Source organism: Zonotrichia leucophrys, chromosome 1 (genome assembly GCF_028769735.1).
Source record: "Zonotrichia leucophrys gambelii isolate GWCS_2022_RI chromosome 1, RI_Zleu_2.0, whole genome shotgun sequence".
NCBI classification, from domain to species: Eukaryota; Metazoa; Chordata; class Aves; order Passeriformes; family Passerellidae; genus Zonotrichia; species Zonotrichia leucophrys.
The window spans coordinates 68,841,178-68,858,826 of record NC_088169.1 but is presented as its reverse complement, the minus strand read 5'-3'; the positions used below and the strand labels follow the sequence as shown (position 1 = coordinate 68,858,826).

The 17,649-nt window shown below is 36.0% G+C and overlaps 1 protein-coding gene across 3 annotated transcripts in view; it reads left to right on the top strand.

Moving 5' to 3' along the window:
* The window catches only part of B3GLCT (beta 3-glucosyltransferase), a 45,636-nt gene that overhangs the window by 12,809 nt on the left and 15,178 nt on the right, over positions 1 to 17,649 (top strand). For all 3 annotated transcript variants that reach the window (XM_064716526.1, XM_064716518.1, XM_064716510.1), the window contains 5 exons: positions 512 to 621; positions 11,968 to 12,044; positions 14,336 to 14,447; positions 15,992 to 16,128; positions 16,966 to 17,029. In XM_064716526.1, coding sequence (XP_064572596.1) covers positions 512 to 621; positions 11,968 to 12,044; positions 14,336 to 14,447; positions 15,992 to 16,128; positions 16,966 to 17,029 — 500 coding nt within the window. The remainder of the gene's footprint in view (positions 1 to 511; positions 622 to 11,967; positions 12,045 to 14,335; positions 14,448 to 15,991; positions 16,129 to 16,965; positions 17,030 to 17,649) is intronic.

Sequence of the window (17,649 nt, the reverse complement as noted above, 5' to 3'; positions counted from 1 at the left end):
CCTGTGAAGACACGTGTGATGTATTAGTGCTGTCATATTAGATAAGAGTATCAGCTCAGTGTTCTTGTGTGTGTGTGTCTCTCCACCTGATATTTGTTTCTGGGTGGGGTTTTAAACTCTTTGTTTGGGAAGCAGCTTTTCTGTTTCATGTTCATGTGTTTCCTGGTGAGGGGAGATGCTGGTCTGTGACAAACACCTTTTAACTCTGGTGACAAGGAGTGCTGGTGTATTGGAGAAAAAGCAACCTCATGAATGTGGCTGCTGGTAAACTGCTGCACATCTTCCAGTCATGCCATGCTCTTTTTAAATGAATCTGGTAATGGGCTGGTTTGGATTTTTGTGTGTGGGTGGTAAATAATGCCTTTTTACTGTTTCATGAAATATTTATATAATTAAAGGAATAGCTTACTATGTAATAGATTCCTACATACAGCTGGGTTCTCACTAGCTTTGGAGCAAATCAGAAAATAATTTCTTTTATCTTTAAATCTTCTTATTTGCTTGCTTGCAGAATTAAAAGGAATTGTATTTGTCATCCAGAGTCAAAGTAATTCTTTTCATTCCAAGAGAGCAGAAGATCTAAAAAGAGATATTTTGAAACAGGCTGTAGATCTTGGAAAGGTAAGTTGTGATAATATTAAGTGCACCTTGTTATATATTCTGTTGCTGCATTTTAGTAAAAATTTTGGGGTTTGTTGTGCCTTTTTTCAAATTCATTCTATTTCTTTTCTAATTGCTTTTTGTGTGCTTATAGAAAACTATTTAAGTGGTTATTTACTTATTGTACACTGTGATTTATCACTACTTTAATTTCAACTATCCATCTTTTTGTGTAACGGCTGTTTTTGTTTGGGTGGCATTTGATGCAAAAGTGATAAGAAAGACAAAGAAGGCAATTTTTCAGTATGACTGTAGTGTGTTTACAAAGAAAAAAAGCTGCATTCTTTATGAAGTGAAAACCATAACAATTTAATTATTAGTTGGAATAATTTTCATTGAGTATTGTAATAGAGCCAGTGAATGTGCTGTAAGGTAGATTTTTGTCAGAATTCCATTGCACGGTTGTGACATGATGGCAGTAGAATGGAAATGTGTATGGACATGAAATTCCTAAGGCAGGATTCCCACTTCCTGCAGCAGCAGTCCTCCACACCTCTCTTTACCCTGTCCCTGCATGATGCAGTGCCTTCCCTAACTATTCCTTGCTCCTCTGCCACCCCTCTGCAGACTGAGCACTCTCCCCTTGACCTGCTGCTGGGTCACACTGACCTGGGAGCTGCTTGTTGTACTTCACATTTGAATGGGAAATTTGATTTCTAAAGCATAACTCTAGAGAAAAGAGGTTTTTAAGAAACTTACTCTGAAAGTTCAGTGTGCATAAACAATGCTTTATTTTCTTTGTGTTTATAAAATAAAGAAAAAATTAAGAGTGGCATACATCCCCTCATATGAAATAGCTTCCTGTGAGGTTATTTGACCTATTTTTCATTTCCACGTTCTTTGTTTTAAAGGAAAAAGAAATCTGATGTAAATTGTCTTATGTACATTAGTCTTGTAGTGCCTAAACCAGATTGCTGGATGTTTTAGGCTTCATTTATCCAAGCTTATCAAACCTGTTGTAATTAAATCCATTCTAAATGCAATTTTTAATCCCTTAATGAAATCAGTAATGTGAACAGCCTTTGTTCTGCAGAGTTCTGCTTTTTCAGAGTCCTCTGCGGAATTGAGGCAAGTGTTCAGATCCAATGTGTGCAGAGAGGATTATGGTGTCAGTTGTTAAACCCAAGGATTTTAGTTGAGTTCTGTAATTGATGTTGCAGAATATGAGTAATAAAAAGTTCAGTAAGTAGAAGTACAAATGGTTTCAGTGGGGCTGGAATATAAGCATGTTTTGTGGGAAAGAGGTGAAATAATTTTGTAATCAGAGTTGTACTTGAAACTGACCTGGCTTCTAAAAACATTTATTGCCTATTTGAGAAGATGACTTTATGGAAATGCTGAAATGGTGATGCTTTTCCAGTATTAACAGTTGCCTCTTGTACAGCAGTCGTGGTGTCTTAAGAGAAGCAGTGATGGAAATCCCACCAATAATCTCATATCTGAAATTTGGGAAAAGGGAGAGCCATCAGTGTATAGGAAAAAATAAACAGGCATAATCAGCAGGTTCTTGGTGCATCTTCATTGTTTTGGTCAACTCACAATGCCACTGTGAGACACTCCCCAGCAATGCTGATTGTGGACATGGGGCAGATCATCTCTGCTGTCCTGCATATCAACATTGAAGTTGGCATTTTTCATTGCAGAGAATACAAATGAAATTATTAGTTTCAGGCAAAAAAAGTAAAATCCTTGTGTTTTCAAAGACAACTGCTGTATGAAAACAAAAGAGTGAATCATCAGGTTCACTCCTCTGTTGTTATAGGCCCAAACAATAGATGTTTAGTCCATAAGTTAGTCATTAGTTATTTTCTGCTAGTCTGAAATGAGAAATGGAATCCAACTGGAATTAAACCAGCACATATGCCTCACTTCAAAATGGATTAAGTAACTGTCGTTAATCTTAACAAGTAATTTGCCCTTTTATTTTCTTTTATGGTGCACTTAAAACATTTTTTTAAAGTGAAACAATCTGTAATTCTGGTCACCAGTAGATGTCAGTATTTTGTTCTTGCTCAAAAATATTTTCCATGGCGATTTATTAAATATTAGCCAAAACGCTTCAGTTAGAATTCAGCAATGGCAAAAATTCAGTTCAGTTTCTACCAATCTTCTTAATTTTCTGAGATTATGGAATATTTAACCTCTGTAAATTAGACCTTCATAAGAAGCACCAAATAAGAATAAGGAGACTGTTGCGAGTGTAAAATGGTAATGTTTTGGACTATGCCCTTTCATCTAAAAAATTCAAAATCAGGATTACTTTTTTGCTATTACTTTCAAAATGAGAAAAGAGGTAAAATAAAGTTTTTGAGAAGTTACCAGTTTGGGTGCACTCAGTGGTTTTTAATTGCCTGTGATTGTGACACTGTTTAGAAGACAAAATCTGTATATTTCCCTATGAAAACTGGTCTAGTAGAGTAGGAGATTTTTTTTCGCTTTGGGTCCTGCAGGGTTCTTGCATTGAACACCCTTGGCCAATTCAAAAAACTATAATTTTCCTGAAAAATCTAAAGATCAAATGGGGTCCTATTAATAGTGTTGTGGTTATAGGATTTAGTGGAAGAGCTTCTTTTTCAAGGCAACTGAGTTATTTTTAAATAAATGATGAAGATTTGTATATTTACATATTTTGCTTGACACTTTCCAAAATTAATGCCATAAATTCAATGCAATCTGTAATATACCTCTTGCTTCAATTTTCAGTTACTTGCTCAAATTCAGGATTTTAGTATGAAAATCCTGTTTACTTCTCTCCCTCCTGTAATGGCTTCCCATTTCATGGAAGCCTCTTTCCAGCCGAGACTGATCAGGCAATTCATGTTTTGGTCCTGCAGTTTTAACAAGGTTTAACAGATTATATTTAAGTGAGGTGTTGGGCTACATTCTGACCTGCCCCTCCATCTCCATGTCTGCAATAGTTTTTCTTCATGGCAAGATTTTCCACTATATCAAGATCAACCCTATTTTTAAAATTAAAACAGGCATGTTTTAACATCAAAATTTCTCAGTATTAGTAGATTGATTCCCGTTGTTTTTTTGTGTAAAGCAATAGTGTGCCCTTTATTTCCTTCCTAGCAACAACTTTATTTTTTTTTCTACAAGAATTTGTTCATTCTTCTGTTTGCAACATCATCCACAATTTTAATATTTACATTTATTTTCCAAATCTGTCCATAAAACTACACTTTTATTATGTGGGGAGAGCTTGCAGTATAAAACCCTAATAAGAGTGTTCATTTAAGTGATTGGTGTATGAAGTTCATATTTCTACTTTTTTATCCATGTTAGCACCTGTGTTTGTTTTATGTTGTGTTATTTATTCTGTTTGCATACATTGCCTAGTATCAGTATGCTCTTGGTCACTTTTCTTTGTTTTTCTTTGTAATGCTTCATTCCTTTTAGGATTTGCATTTTAAAGTGCAACTGCTCATTCTGGGGTTTCAGTATTTGGGTGCTCCTGTTGTGAAATGCTTCTAAACTCTGTTCTGTGGAAAGGTGAGGTGCATTCAAAATAAAACCTTTTGAAAGTGGTCCAGGAAAACTGTACAAAAGATACTGCTTAGTTTGGAAAATGTATTTCAGAGTTGTCTTAAATCTCTTCAAGGTCAGCTTGCAGGGCTTTACACATTTGAGTGACTTTTGTTTTATCTTTGCTTTCCTCCAGCTGTTCTCCTAGTTTTCTGTTTTAATTGTTTGATCTTTGACTTTTTAATATGCCCTTGCTTCTCATTCTGCAAAGGTACTGGCATCCTTTTGACAATTCCTAGGCTTTGTTATCAGCAGAATTGATGCCTTGCTCATTAGCTGTTGGAACTGTAAAAGTTACCTACACTTTGTGCTGGAAGGTGAACAGGATCGTTTTCCTCTAATGGATGCTCAGCAGATTTGAAGGAATTTGTAGCAGTCAGATAATTCTGCACTAATGAGATCTTTTAAATGTTTTAGCAGTGATGAATGGGCTGCCTTCAGCCCTGCCTTGCACATCATAGACCATTTTTATATCACTGCTTTTACCAATCAAATGTGTGGTAGCTTCCTTCACTTTTTTAATGCAGAAAATTGACCTGTCACCTCACAGAGATGTCTTGACATGTCAGGGCAAAATATAAACAAGAAATTCAGAAGTTTAAAGTGCTTTAGGCTAAGTGTCTCTCTTAGCCCCTTCAGCAGCAATTTCTGCATACTTAATAGGATTTTAACAAACCCATTTTACTGAGGTATTTCTTTTCCTAGTAAAGAATGAGAGATTGCTATAAAGAATAAGAGATTGCTTCCTCCTCCACTGCTGTTGGCTATATTAAAATTGTTCAGTCATCTTTGAATAGAATGCTCAAGTATATATGAGACTTGAATTACTAAATCATCAGAATAAAATCATTACCTACTGACAGTTGTTTTGTTCTTGTATATTCTCCTGAGCATCTATACTGGTACTTGAAATACATTCACCAAATTTCTTGCCTTGTGGAAGCTTTTTTTCTGCTTTCTTGTTCCTTCTCTTCTTCCCAGTTAAAATAGGTACATTAGATTTACTGCTGTGGGGAAGGGACCTGCTCCCCCATGGATCACACTGGTTGAGCTTGGGAGACCACTGTCTCAATCTTGCTGTCAGTGAAAGATGCTTCAGGCTTTCCATGAATATAAATCTACTTATACTGCTAATCTTGCTGATATTTAAAGAAGCATCTGAACCCCATAAATTGCTTAATTTCATTGCTTGAATCATAGAATCATTAAGGTTGAAAAAGATCTCCAAATCATCAAGTCTTTGAATACCACCTCACCCACTAAACCATATCAGGAAGTGCCACATCTGCTCAATTTTTAGGATACTTCTGGGGATGGTGACTCCACCACTGCCCTGGGAAGCTTGTTCCAATGCTTAATCACTCTTTCAGTGAAGAAATCTGTCCCCATATCCAACCTGAAGTGTTTTTATGCGCCAGTTGCGATTGACAAAGATTTTGCTTTTAAGTAAAAACTCACTTTACGCATGAATATTATCAACTACAATACTAAAATCCTATCTTAAACCCATTCTAAACAAAACCCTTACTTGGACCAGGCAACATAATTATAGTGGTTCATCTTTAATATTGGCTTTCATGACTAATAGCTATGTACTGTATACCACACATCTGTCTTTTGCATGATTGCATTTATTTAGAATTCTTGTAAACTGTGAGCTGTGGAGAAAGTATTCCTCACTACTTTTTATTCACTCAAGTGAAGAGCAAACAAATGGCACTTTACTGCAATATGTTGTTGTCATCCTAGGCTACTGTCTTAGTATACACATCTGTGGTAGCATTTATTATAAGCACTCAAAACTTTTCCAGATTTTTTCCACACCTTTTTATTTGTCTTGTTACAAAATAAGGTCTGATTTGTTAATTTGCACCCAGTACTTGCTCTGGTTTTTTTGCACACAGTACTTGCTTTGGTTTTTTTTGCTCTTGATTTGTGAAAGCAGGGTATTTGTGAGATTTGTGAAAGCTATGGCCTTTCACTGAACTCTCTGAAATTACACATAACATATTATGAAAACTTGGTTCTTTTTTAAAATGATAACCAGGCATCTGAGAGTAGAACAGAAGTAGAAATTGTCTCTAATGGAAAATACTACATTATACTTTATTACTTTGGGCTTCCTGAGGAGCAAAGATTATTAGAAACCGTGCCTTATTAGAATCATGGGTTTTGTTGTTGTGGGAATTTTTTTACACCTTATTATGGCCTTTCAGTACTTAAGGGGGCTTATAAAGAAAGAAGGGAACAGACTTTTTAGAGAGCCTGTAATAATAAGGAAAGGGTGAAGTTTTTAAATTAGAGTAGACTGAGACTCAGCATAAGGAAGATTTTTTTACAGCGACGTTGGTGGAACACTGACAGTTTGCCAGAGAGGTGGGTGATATCCCATCCCTGGAACATTTAAGATAATTTTGGTTGGGGTTCTGAGTAACCTGATGTAGCTGAAGGTGTCTCTGCTCACTGGAGGGGCCCAGACTAGAGCTTTAAATGTTCCTTCCAACTCAAAACTGTTCTAGGATTCTATGAATGAGGCCTAAAGGAAGAAATAGAGCAGGAAATTAGAAGGACTGGACAACTTTGGAGAAGCTCCTAAATAACAGATGTGTTAAACAGAAGCAAAGTTCTTTTACAGTGTTAATGTATAATAGTACTTTAAATCATCCATGAGTTTTATTTGAATGGGATTATTGAAATAATATTTTTTCTTGGATTCTTTGAAGCTCTGATAAAACTGATATTTATGTCTTTAAAACATGAAAAATAATTTAAACATGTATTGTAATTTTCAATATTTAAGGAAATTGTTAGAATATAGAGAAGATTAAGTGTTTGGTACAATATTTGAAGCTGGAAGTTCCCAGTAATTTGTCTGACCCGCTGGGCTTAGAGGTAGGAGATTTGCTATTACTTTCTTTTACTATTGCTATTGGTATTACTTTCTTTTAGAAATCCTTCAGGATGTCTGCAGAATTGGCATGTTTTTGAAAATAAAGCTGTAGGGAGACTTCAGTATGTATTCCACAGCTCTGCTTTGTCAAAGTAGTCATAACAGATGACTGTAAGAGCTTGGCTTATTTAACCTCCCAAGGGAAAGCTGAGAAGGTAGGCTAGCTCTGAATGTGTCTTCGGATTGATTACTGAAAAGAAGATAAGAGAGAAGGGAAAATGCTGTTATGTGCTTGAAGGGTATGTAGAGATAGGAAGACATTTCTGAGTCTGGAGCTGTGCAGTTCAGCAGCAGTGCTCAGGGTTTAGGTCCCCACTCCTGCCCCTCAGCTCTGGGGGGAGTTTAAAAGACAATTTAATGAGCTCACAAAGCACAGAGATAATATATGCAAGACATCTACAGATATGAGCAAACTGGACTCATTAGGAGCAAATTCCTGCACACTACTTTATTTTTCTCTAGTGTATTACAAGATGGCTTTTTGCTCTGCTCAGGTGACTCAGTAATATAACAATGAACTGATTACCATCGTGTTTTGCATTTCACTGCAGTTCTGGATCTGTTTCTATGTCTACCTTGCAAAATCATGTCACATGGGACATATAACTAATAGTGCTGAGCAAGATCTAGTGTGAGTTGTGTTCTAATAAAGCATGTTCCCACAAAAGAATTCACTTAGGGCAAGGTTTGGTTATGCTTAGATGAAATTCAGTGAGCTACTTTGTAGAAAACAAAGCAAACACAGTTCTGCTAGAGGATCATAGAGGATGTGACCCAGCCTGGAAATCCCATTTTAGCTGGAGTGGATCTCTGCCATCCTGGGTGCATACAGAAGCCCATTTTGGCCTCATAGTCTATGAAACTGTTGCATTTCCTTTTGTTTTTACCCTGTACAGTTTTGTTCTCTATAAATTGCACATTTCTCATGTATCATTTGGTAGGTTGATATGAAATTCCACATAGTGCAGAAAGAATACAGAAACTTGTTTCAGGTTATCAATTCTCTTACTTACTTCTTAATTCTTTTATTCTGAATAACCTTTTCTTTATTGGATATGCTAGTCCTCCAAGTTTTTTTTCATGTTAATGAAGAGAACTTTAAATATTTAGATTCAAAAACCCAAGCTCTCTTGATGATTTGATGTGAAATGGATTGTGTCATTAGCATGTTCATAATTCAACTTGCATAAAAAATACTATATGATTTTAAGGTACAAATGAGGCTGTGTGAGTCTCTGTCTTTGGAATTGGCTTGAAAATGTGGATCTAACCCCTTTATTCACACTTGGTTTTTCATTTGTGTAAAGTTTGCCATTGTCATCTGTGGCAGGTGTTGATTGATCACTGTGCTGATAGAGTAGGTGGTATTAAAAATGTCTCATACTGCATTTCAGACCACAAGCAATTCCATGTCTTGGTTTTGCCCTTTAAACTCAGCTCAGTTGTGTAAGTGGGGAGAGTAGTTTCTCAGTCTTCAAAAAGTGGTTAAATTAAGTTATTTAGATTATAAGATACTTTATTTGTGTCATATGTAGAATGTTGGTATGCGTGAAGACGTGTTTTGAAACTGTGGAAACAACAGTTTCAAGCTAGAATAACCAGTGAATGCAGTACAGGCTGTGGATGCATTTGCAGGAGAGTTTTATGAGATAGGCACAGTGTGCAAGTTACATTTCATTACCTTGACAGCATGTGCCCTTCCACTCCTCAATGCTGACACCAGATACATTTTTCTCTTTTGTTCTGTCCTTGTACTGAAGATGGAATAAATAAAATGAATAGGTCAGACCAGTTCCACTAGGTTCAGAGTCGAAACGAGAAAGAAAAAGCAGCAGAAATGCTCCTGTGTTTTTGAAAGTGGCTGTTTTAGACGTATAAAGTGTGTTTTAAGCATCTCCTTTATTAAATTAGAATTAATGCATGGTTAGAGGTGAGTGGAAGGAAAGGATCCTGCAAGACATGTATTTTCATGTTTTAGAGGAAGTTGGGTAGAGAAAGAGACCAGCAGGTTTATGAGAATGTCAAAGAGAAAAGATACTGTGTAAGAGTATTGGATTAGCTCAAGAGAGAGTGCTTTTTCTTTATCATCATTTCTTTGCTCTGCACAAAGGAAATAGAGCACAATGGTACAGCTACTTAGATTATGTAATTTACTTAAATCTTTTGCATGGGTAAATGCTGCTTTTATCTAAAATTAATCCAGTTTCAGCCTTCAGTGTGATAGAGACACTGATTATATTATTATTAACTACTATTTTCTTTGTCTTTTGTACATGAAATACATGCTTCCTACAAATACTAGCAGGTTTTTTATGTGTGTAAAAATAAATGTTCTTGTAAAAACAGAGGTCTTCCCTTTTATCTTCCTATCTGCAGCCCCTTAAGTAAGCATAATTTTGTGGTTTTACCATAAACTTATACTAAAAATAAAACTAAATAAATAAATCTAAGTAAATAAAATCAATAGGGATAAAACTATACCCAAGTAAATTTTACCATTTTCACATTTTAGTGAAATAAAAGGTATTGAGAATACCATGACTAAGATTTGCCACTTCCACTAAAAGCTCTGAACTTCTGGTTTTTCAGTAAATTGAAAACAAGCAGAAACATATTTGTTAGGTTAGTTTGAACTAGAACCATAAATCAGAAATGCTGATTTCTGAGATGCAGGTGAATATCTTGTTACAAATTGGAGTTTTGGCATTCAATGTTTCTTTTCAATTTGGGTCATTCCAATAGCATAAATCCTTATTTTTACTAAGGTTAATGCGCTCCTGAGAGACACAGTTATTCTTTAGAGCAGTAGAGTTTTTGGGTTTTTTTAGTATATGAAATTTGGAGGTTTTATGTATTTCTAGGTGCTGTGCTTAACTGCCCTTAAAAAGGATTTGAACTTGTAAGGGTCAACAAATAGTGCCAAGTTTATCTTAGGGCTTTTCTTAGAAAAGAAATTATTTTTGTGTTCAAGTGTGAATTTTATGGTAGTGGCATCATTCACAAAAAGCATTCATCAAACAGGAATGTTTGGCACTTGCAAGCTGTAAACAGAAAAGGATTAGGGTCTGGAGAGACAGGTGCACCCCTACAACTCATGGTCCTTTCTCTGGTTGTGGGAACACAGACCTCCAAATACAGACACACAAAGCCTCCTGCCCAGGAATTAGAAATGTGTCGCCGTCATATTTTCTGGAAAAATCTGCTTGCCTAGGATTCTTCTCCTGGGAAGCTGAGAAGTCTCAGAGAAAAAGGAAAACAACATTATCTCATTTGCTTCTCCTGTGTTTTGCTGCTTTGGAATGTGGTTGGAGATTAACAGATGGTTATTTCATTGGTTTCATGTGAATTGACTTAATGACCAATCAGGGTCAAGCTGTGTCAAGGCTCTGGAAAGAGTCACAAGTTTTTCTTTAGTATCTTTCTATCCTTCTGTCTGTATCATCTTAGTATTCTTTAGTGTAGTTTAGTTGAGTATTCTTTAATATATTCTAGTATCATAAAATAATAAATTAGCCTTCTAAGAGCATGAAGTCAGATTCATCATTTCCTTCCTGCCATGGGGCACCCTGCTAATAGAAGAGAAATGGAATTTAAGGAGAAGACAGGACAGACTGCAGTGATCAGAGCAGGCCATGATGGCAAGACAAGTGTCCTGCCCAGCAAATTGTTACAAGTGACCACCTCCCTTTTTTCCCTGTACTTGCCAATGATTTTTTCCTCCTTGGCCTGGTTTCAGGTGGGATAGGGGAAGAGGGGGGTTGGCTGAGCAGCTGTATGGTGCTTAAGCTGGGCTTAAACGACTCCTCAAACACCATGATCCCTCTTTTGCTTCCTTTGTGCTCTTTAGTAAGCATCTCATGTGAGGTTTTGTGCCAACCCTGAGTGCTGTTCCCCTGAAAGCTGTGGTGAGTGCCATGCTCCTGTGGGCAGTGAGCCCCTGTCAGGTTGTCAGGGAGCCTCTCTCCCTTCTCTTTAGCTGGTGTCACACCTGGACACAATGATGCTGCAGTGGGGGATTGGACTCATTGATGGAGTAGGGTACTGCCTGTGTATTGAGGGATGTATCTGCATCCAGCTTTCCACACGTATTACAAATCGTGCACTTTGGTTTATCAGAAGGCTGTGTTTAAATGGTGTTTTCTTGGAAAGTACTCCAGAATTCTAGCTTATCTGCTAGACACTGGTATCTGCCACACATCAAAGAGGTTTCGAGTAACAAAAGAGCAAAGGAATTTTTGAGTACTTTGCTTTGTAGGAAAGCTTCTTTGATCTTTCAGGAAGAAAAAAATGCTAACTCCTCATTTTGATTGTTCTGTAAATCCACTGGATTTTGTGATGATGTTAGTGTGACAAGTCAAAGCTCAGCTCAAAGTAAAGAGTGTTGGAACTCTCACTTAAGCTGTGTGTAACGTGATTGTCCAGTGGAAGCCTTTGTAGAACACCCTTCATAATTTATAAGTATTTCTTCATGGGATTTTATAGTATGGCAAGGAGATTACTAAGATCTATTGATTACATGGGTTCTTATGCAAAGCATTGAACTCGAAGCCTGTTAGCTTTATAACTAAAAGACAATTAAGAAATTAGAGGTTGGAAGAAGCACTATCCTTAACTTGCAGTTCACCTTGTTTCATGCCATCCTAAGTTATCTATTCTTCAGGGCTACTTGCCAGTCAAAACCTAGTAACCAACTGGAAATTCAATTAGTTTTGGTTTTCCATTAATTGTTCTGGAACAATTAGTTGTTATTTTTTAAAAGACTGATTGATGTTTAGGAAGAAAGTACATATAACCCAAGTTTAATAGGAATATTTTTATTTTTCTTAAAGGAGTTGCCTACAGTTCTGCTTATTCATCAGATCGACAGGCATGAAGGTGCATGGACAATATTGCCATTAATGACAGAGTAAGTGTAATGAATGCCAGTCATTTTCAGAAGATTTTGTAAGCAAGAATATATATATTAGTTACTCAGACATTTTTTGTTTTTTTAAAAAAGCAAAAAAATTTAATGAGAGCTGCAGCTTTATATTTTAACTTTCTTACTGTACTTTTCTTTGTTTTATAAAGCAATTTTCTGATAAACTTAAATCAGAGAAGCCTATTTAAAATAAAAGAACAGAAATAATAGAATTTAACTGAGCAACAACCTTCTTCAAATCATGGTGCATTTTAAAATTATTAGGGAAGTAAACTAGTCTAAAGAAATGGCATTTTTAAATGTGTGTTTTTCTATTTGGTCCCCACTTCTCACAGTGTTAAGATATGAGTTATTACAGAAATTTTGATCTTTCAGATTACTTGACTGAATGAAGTGGAATAAATTTTAAAAAATAGATCATAATACTTTTTTTGGGGGTTTTTATTGCCTATAGAGGTGTATGTCTCTGTAGTGAGAAGTTTTAGGTTTCAGAATCTTTTTAAATGCTTATATGGCAAATTTTCATATTAGTATGATCAGAAAAGAGAGGTAGTCTCAAATGTCTTTTCTTCTTAGCTTATGCAGATGGCTCCAAGGAGGACATGCTGCAGTTACATGGTAGTATCTTGCAAACTGTCAGGAAGTTGTTTTAGTAATCCTGAAGCTCCATGGTACTGAAGACTGTCTTTTGCCTGAAGCTTGCATTTGAAATCTGCAGCCCATTGAGTTTTAACTTAATTAATATAATTTATTAGATGTATTTAGGGTGAGGTTTTTATGTCAGAGTGGTTGCAGGACAGGATACTTTTCCTTCTGCTTTCCATTACTTTGTGTGTAGAAAAATGTAAAGAGTGCTTGTATAGCAGCTGCCTGTGAGATATATGTAAACTGTGAAAAATAGCAGGAGAGATTTGAAGTAAATTGAAAACTGGAAGATGATGTTCAAGCTATCAGTCATCTTCCCTGCTTAGCTCCTGTTTCAATGACCTTGTGGTTCCTCTTCTGAATTATTTATGTCATGGTGACAGGGGTTACAGATACAGCTCTTATAAGACAGCAAAACTAAAAGAAAAAATACAAATGCTCATTTGTGTGAGAAAGCAGAAGAAAATTCTTTAGAAATCAGAAGAGGAATCTTAAGTAGAGGATTTCCATCTTGAGATTTCTGGAATATGAGTTTCTTTGTGCGTACTGTTCCACTTAGTACTTTTGGCAAATGAAGACATGGGGTAGTTTAGAAGTATGTTGCTATTTTGGAGCTTCTATAGTTTTGTTTCCTCAATGGACAAAAGAGGAAGAAGGGAGTTCAGCCCATCCTGTAGCAGCTGATGATGCTTTTAATTATGATATAAGATGCATCTGTATCAGAAAACTGCTTCCAAAGAATAGATTTCTCAGTCCTGTAGCTGTCAGCATTTTTAAGGAGGACTCTAAGCAGTTGTGAAAATTCTTAATTTTTAGTTCTTGGGCACAGGTTAAGTTGGACAAAATACTTAATTTTAGAAGATACAATCAGCGGATATCTTACCACTCACTATCCTTACTGTGCCCCAAAGGCCGGCTACATTTCATCTCAGTAACCATGTTCATTCAGCAGAGAAGAAATCCCTTTTTTAAAACTTATCCAAAACAGGATCTTACTATGGTATCTCCAAGGTCTCCTTGCAGTCTGAACTCCAAGCTTTTGTGCTCTGAGGTCTCCATAAAACTCTCTTGGAGACCTTAAGTACTTAGCCTTGGGAATCATTCCCAAAAGCCATGCAAAGGAAATTGGAAAAATAAATATGGTAGGTTTTTTTTCCATTAGGATGTTATTAATTAATATAGCTGTTTTGATGAGTAGAGGAAGAATTAAGGCTAGAGGAACAGAGAAACAGGGAATGTAAGTTTTCTGAAGGAGCTGGGAATCCTGCACTGAAATTATTGCTATCTTTGAGGATTCCCTTCAGTCTGTACAGTTTCACTGTACTGGAAAAGCTAATGAAGTTTTTACATTACATTTACATTTTGTACATTTCTGAATGGAAATTCTTTATGTGTCTCTGTTCCCTTCTTTCTGGAATAACTGTTTTTTTATAAATAGATAGCAGCAGAGTCAGTATTTTTATCCATTCACAATAGTCCTTGGATGTGTAATTCTAAATGAGGAGTAAAAATTTTCACTTCTCTGTAAATGAAGAATTGATGACAAACTATTTATTTTGGGGAATGTGCCTTGAATTTGCAATTTTTGTTCATAAGCCACCTTATTAATGAAATGTTTCTTTCTTTTTTAGCTTCTCTGTTACCTATGGTAGGAACTCCTCATGGATTTTCTTCTGTGAAGAAGACACAAGAATACGGGTCGTAAAACTGGTAGAAACACTCAGAAGATTTGACAAGTCTAAGGTGAAATAAAAATTTAGATTTGACTTTCTTTTTGAATGTGATTGAGTGTGTTTTGCCAAATATTGGAAAAGATGTGTCCAAACACCTTTAAACAGGGGGATAGATTTCTGTTGCTGAGGCTGAGAGCCCGGTATTTAGCATGAAGCAGTACAAATGCCTGTATAGCTATTAAAGAACTGTTAAAATTGAGCAGAGAAACCATTTTTTCTGTGAATAGCCTGAAAATTATGCACCATAAATAAAAAGATTAATATAGACTGTTTTCCAGTTCCTTGTCCCCATTTTCCTCTCTGTTATCAATTCTGATTATCATCCGACTGAATGACTGATGCTAGTTTGCCTCTGACGTAAAATAGTAGGTGTTTTCCTTACATTCTGTTTCTGATCTGTCTTGGTGATAACTATTCTGTACCTACTGGGAAAGAAAAACAACACCAAAAGACTTGCAGAACAAAATAGAAGTACAGTCACCAAGGAGCAAAGCAAATTTGACAATGCAACTGACATGAAAGGTGTTAATATTTAGAGTTTTTACTGTTCAGAAAAAAACCCCACCTTGGTGTCAGTCCTTTGCCTGTAGTAAGAGAAGCCAAAATCTCCTGTGTGAAATATGTTTTGCTTCTTTATTGTAACTCTGCTTCAGGACTCACTTTAGCATACTTACTTCTTTTTCAGGCACATGGCCATGTGTTTTCTCACAGTTCTTTTCTAAAATGGCAATAAAAATAAAAATTTGGAGGTCTTACCTTTTGAAACACTTGGTCTTCAAAATGGAGGACTGAATATATTGAGACCTTTGGAATATTCTTTTTTTTGTTTCAGAAACATCTACTTGTAATTGATGTTCTCAGAATAGAAACACGAATATTTTTGTTCTAGATACTGCCCTTTTGCCAGTTTTATTGTCTCCTTTGCACTACATACAGATTCTAATAAAATAACAAATTATGTTCCAACACACAATAAAAGGCAAATAGAACACTTTGGTTTTCTACATAGCAATTGTCATCTTAGTTTAACACTCCATCCCTGGTTGCTTATATACAGCTGTAGTCCATCAGATACAAAATTCAAAGTGATTTATATCAGACCTCCTTCAATATTCATTTTATAGTCTCAGCAGTCTGCCTAATAATAAAAAGTTGGTATACAGATTGCTGTGGAATGTATTCAAAACATGACTGGACAGAGTCCTAGGCAGCCTGCATTGGGTGATCCTGCTTGATTCCCGGGGAATTGGAGGTGATCTCAAGAGACCTCTTCCCGCCTCAGCCATTCTGTGACTCTGGGATTCAGTGTTCTTTGAACAGGTGGAAGCCAAGGCATGTTCTGGAGTTTGAAAATGCAGCCTGTATTTGATTTCAGAGAACAATTTTTAGTTTCATTTCTCACCAAGTACAGTTTTTGTCCAGATTATTTATTGTGAACAATGTGCTTCCCTTGTTTTTGTTTTCAGGTTTGCTTTATTCAGCATGAATGCAGTCATCAACTTCACTAAAGGGATGCTGTAGATGAACAAAATTGTTTCCTATATTCCTTTACAGGAGTGGTTTTTAGGTAAAGCATTATATGATGAAGAATCTACAATAATTCACCATTATGCCTTTGCTGAAAATCCTACAGTCTTTAAATTTCCGGATTTTGCTGCTGGTTGGGCACTTAGCATTCCACTTGTTAACAAGTAAGAATTGAATTTTAAGTCACTTCCCATTTATTTGCCATTATTCTACACATTCCAAGAATAATTATTATAAACACTTCAAAATTAAACAAGAATGTAGAAATAGACTTCTGTATCATTGCTGTGCATGTGATTTATTTTGCTTCACTCTGCCTACATCAAGTAGCTGATAATTGTCCAATAGTAAATGTTTAACTAGTTCAATTCCATATTGTATTTTTAAGAATGTATTCTCCCCCAGACAGTGGTTTTATTCTTGGGTTGTAGAGTGGCTGCATTGCCCTCTAGAAGCATTTCTCATGCTGTACAGACAAACTACATATTTATTTCTTCTTAGACTCTTAGGTGCTTTCAGATGAGATTTGATAAATTTCATAAATTTCAGGAGTTGAGTGAGTTTTACCATAGCAAGGATCAGTGTCCTCATGAGTTGAAAAGTCCTTAAACACTATGCTTTGCAATACACAGACAGAGAATACTGTCTGTAGTTTGAGATGCTGATCAATACTGAGCTTCAAATGTGCTGCTGCTTTTAATCTGTTGCAAATTTTATGCCAGACTCTCTGCCATCTCCAGATGAGAATTTTCTTCTTGTGTAGGAAGAATGTATCAAAGTGTGTGTGTTGAAAATTAATGTTAACATCAGATTATTTTAAAAAAAGGATTTATATGATAAATATAAGTTGCTTTTCAAGGCAATAAATACAGAAATGTGATTTATTATTACTTTTCCCCTTATAAGATGGTCAGTAGTACCAGCCACACTTTCCTGCATGCACTAGTGATTGGGGTTTTTTTAATATGTTTGATTAAGTTTCTTCATCTCTAATTGCACAGGCTTGCAAAGAAGTTGAAGAGCGAACCACTCAAATCAGACTTTACAATAGATTTAAAGCATGAGGTAAGCAGTGGTGTGATGAAAGAAAAAATTATCTCAAAGTTATATATTTGAATGGTGTTAAATCATAATGTCTTAACCATTGCTAAAAAGTTTGACTGCAATGGTATGTTAGATTTCTTTTCCTTCCTTTAGAATATTGCAATACTTTAGAACTATATTTTAAGCACAGAAAAAAATTATTTGTAAGCTTGCACTTAAATAAGAATGCATGCGTGGTTGTATACATTAAGGTGTCTTCTAAGGATTGCTCTGTAAGGAAGGAGAGAGACTTCCAATTAATGAACCGTAAGCTGAGGTGAGTAGTAGCTCAATTCTAGCCAGCCTCACCTTCTGAATCAGACTCTCAGTGCTAAATATGGTGGGGTTTGCATTAGATACTCTGAGGAATCTACCTTTGTGTGAACAAACAGTGCTGCAACTTGCAGCTGGGAAGTCTGGAAGGACTTCTTTTTGTCTCTGGTGTGTCGCACTTTCAAAAGGCTGGCAGAAGGTATTTCAGACAGTGAGTGAACTGACTGAAAGCAACATGAGAAGGAGGCTCTGAAAGAGTATCTGTGCTACTTTTTTGGAGGCCTTTTTTATTTTTTCTGCACTTCAAGTGTTTGTGCTGTCCAGGGGTT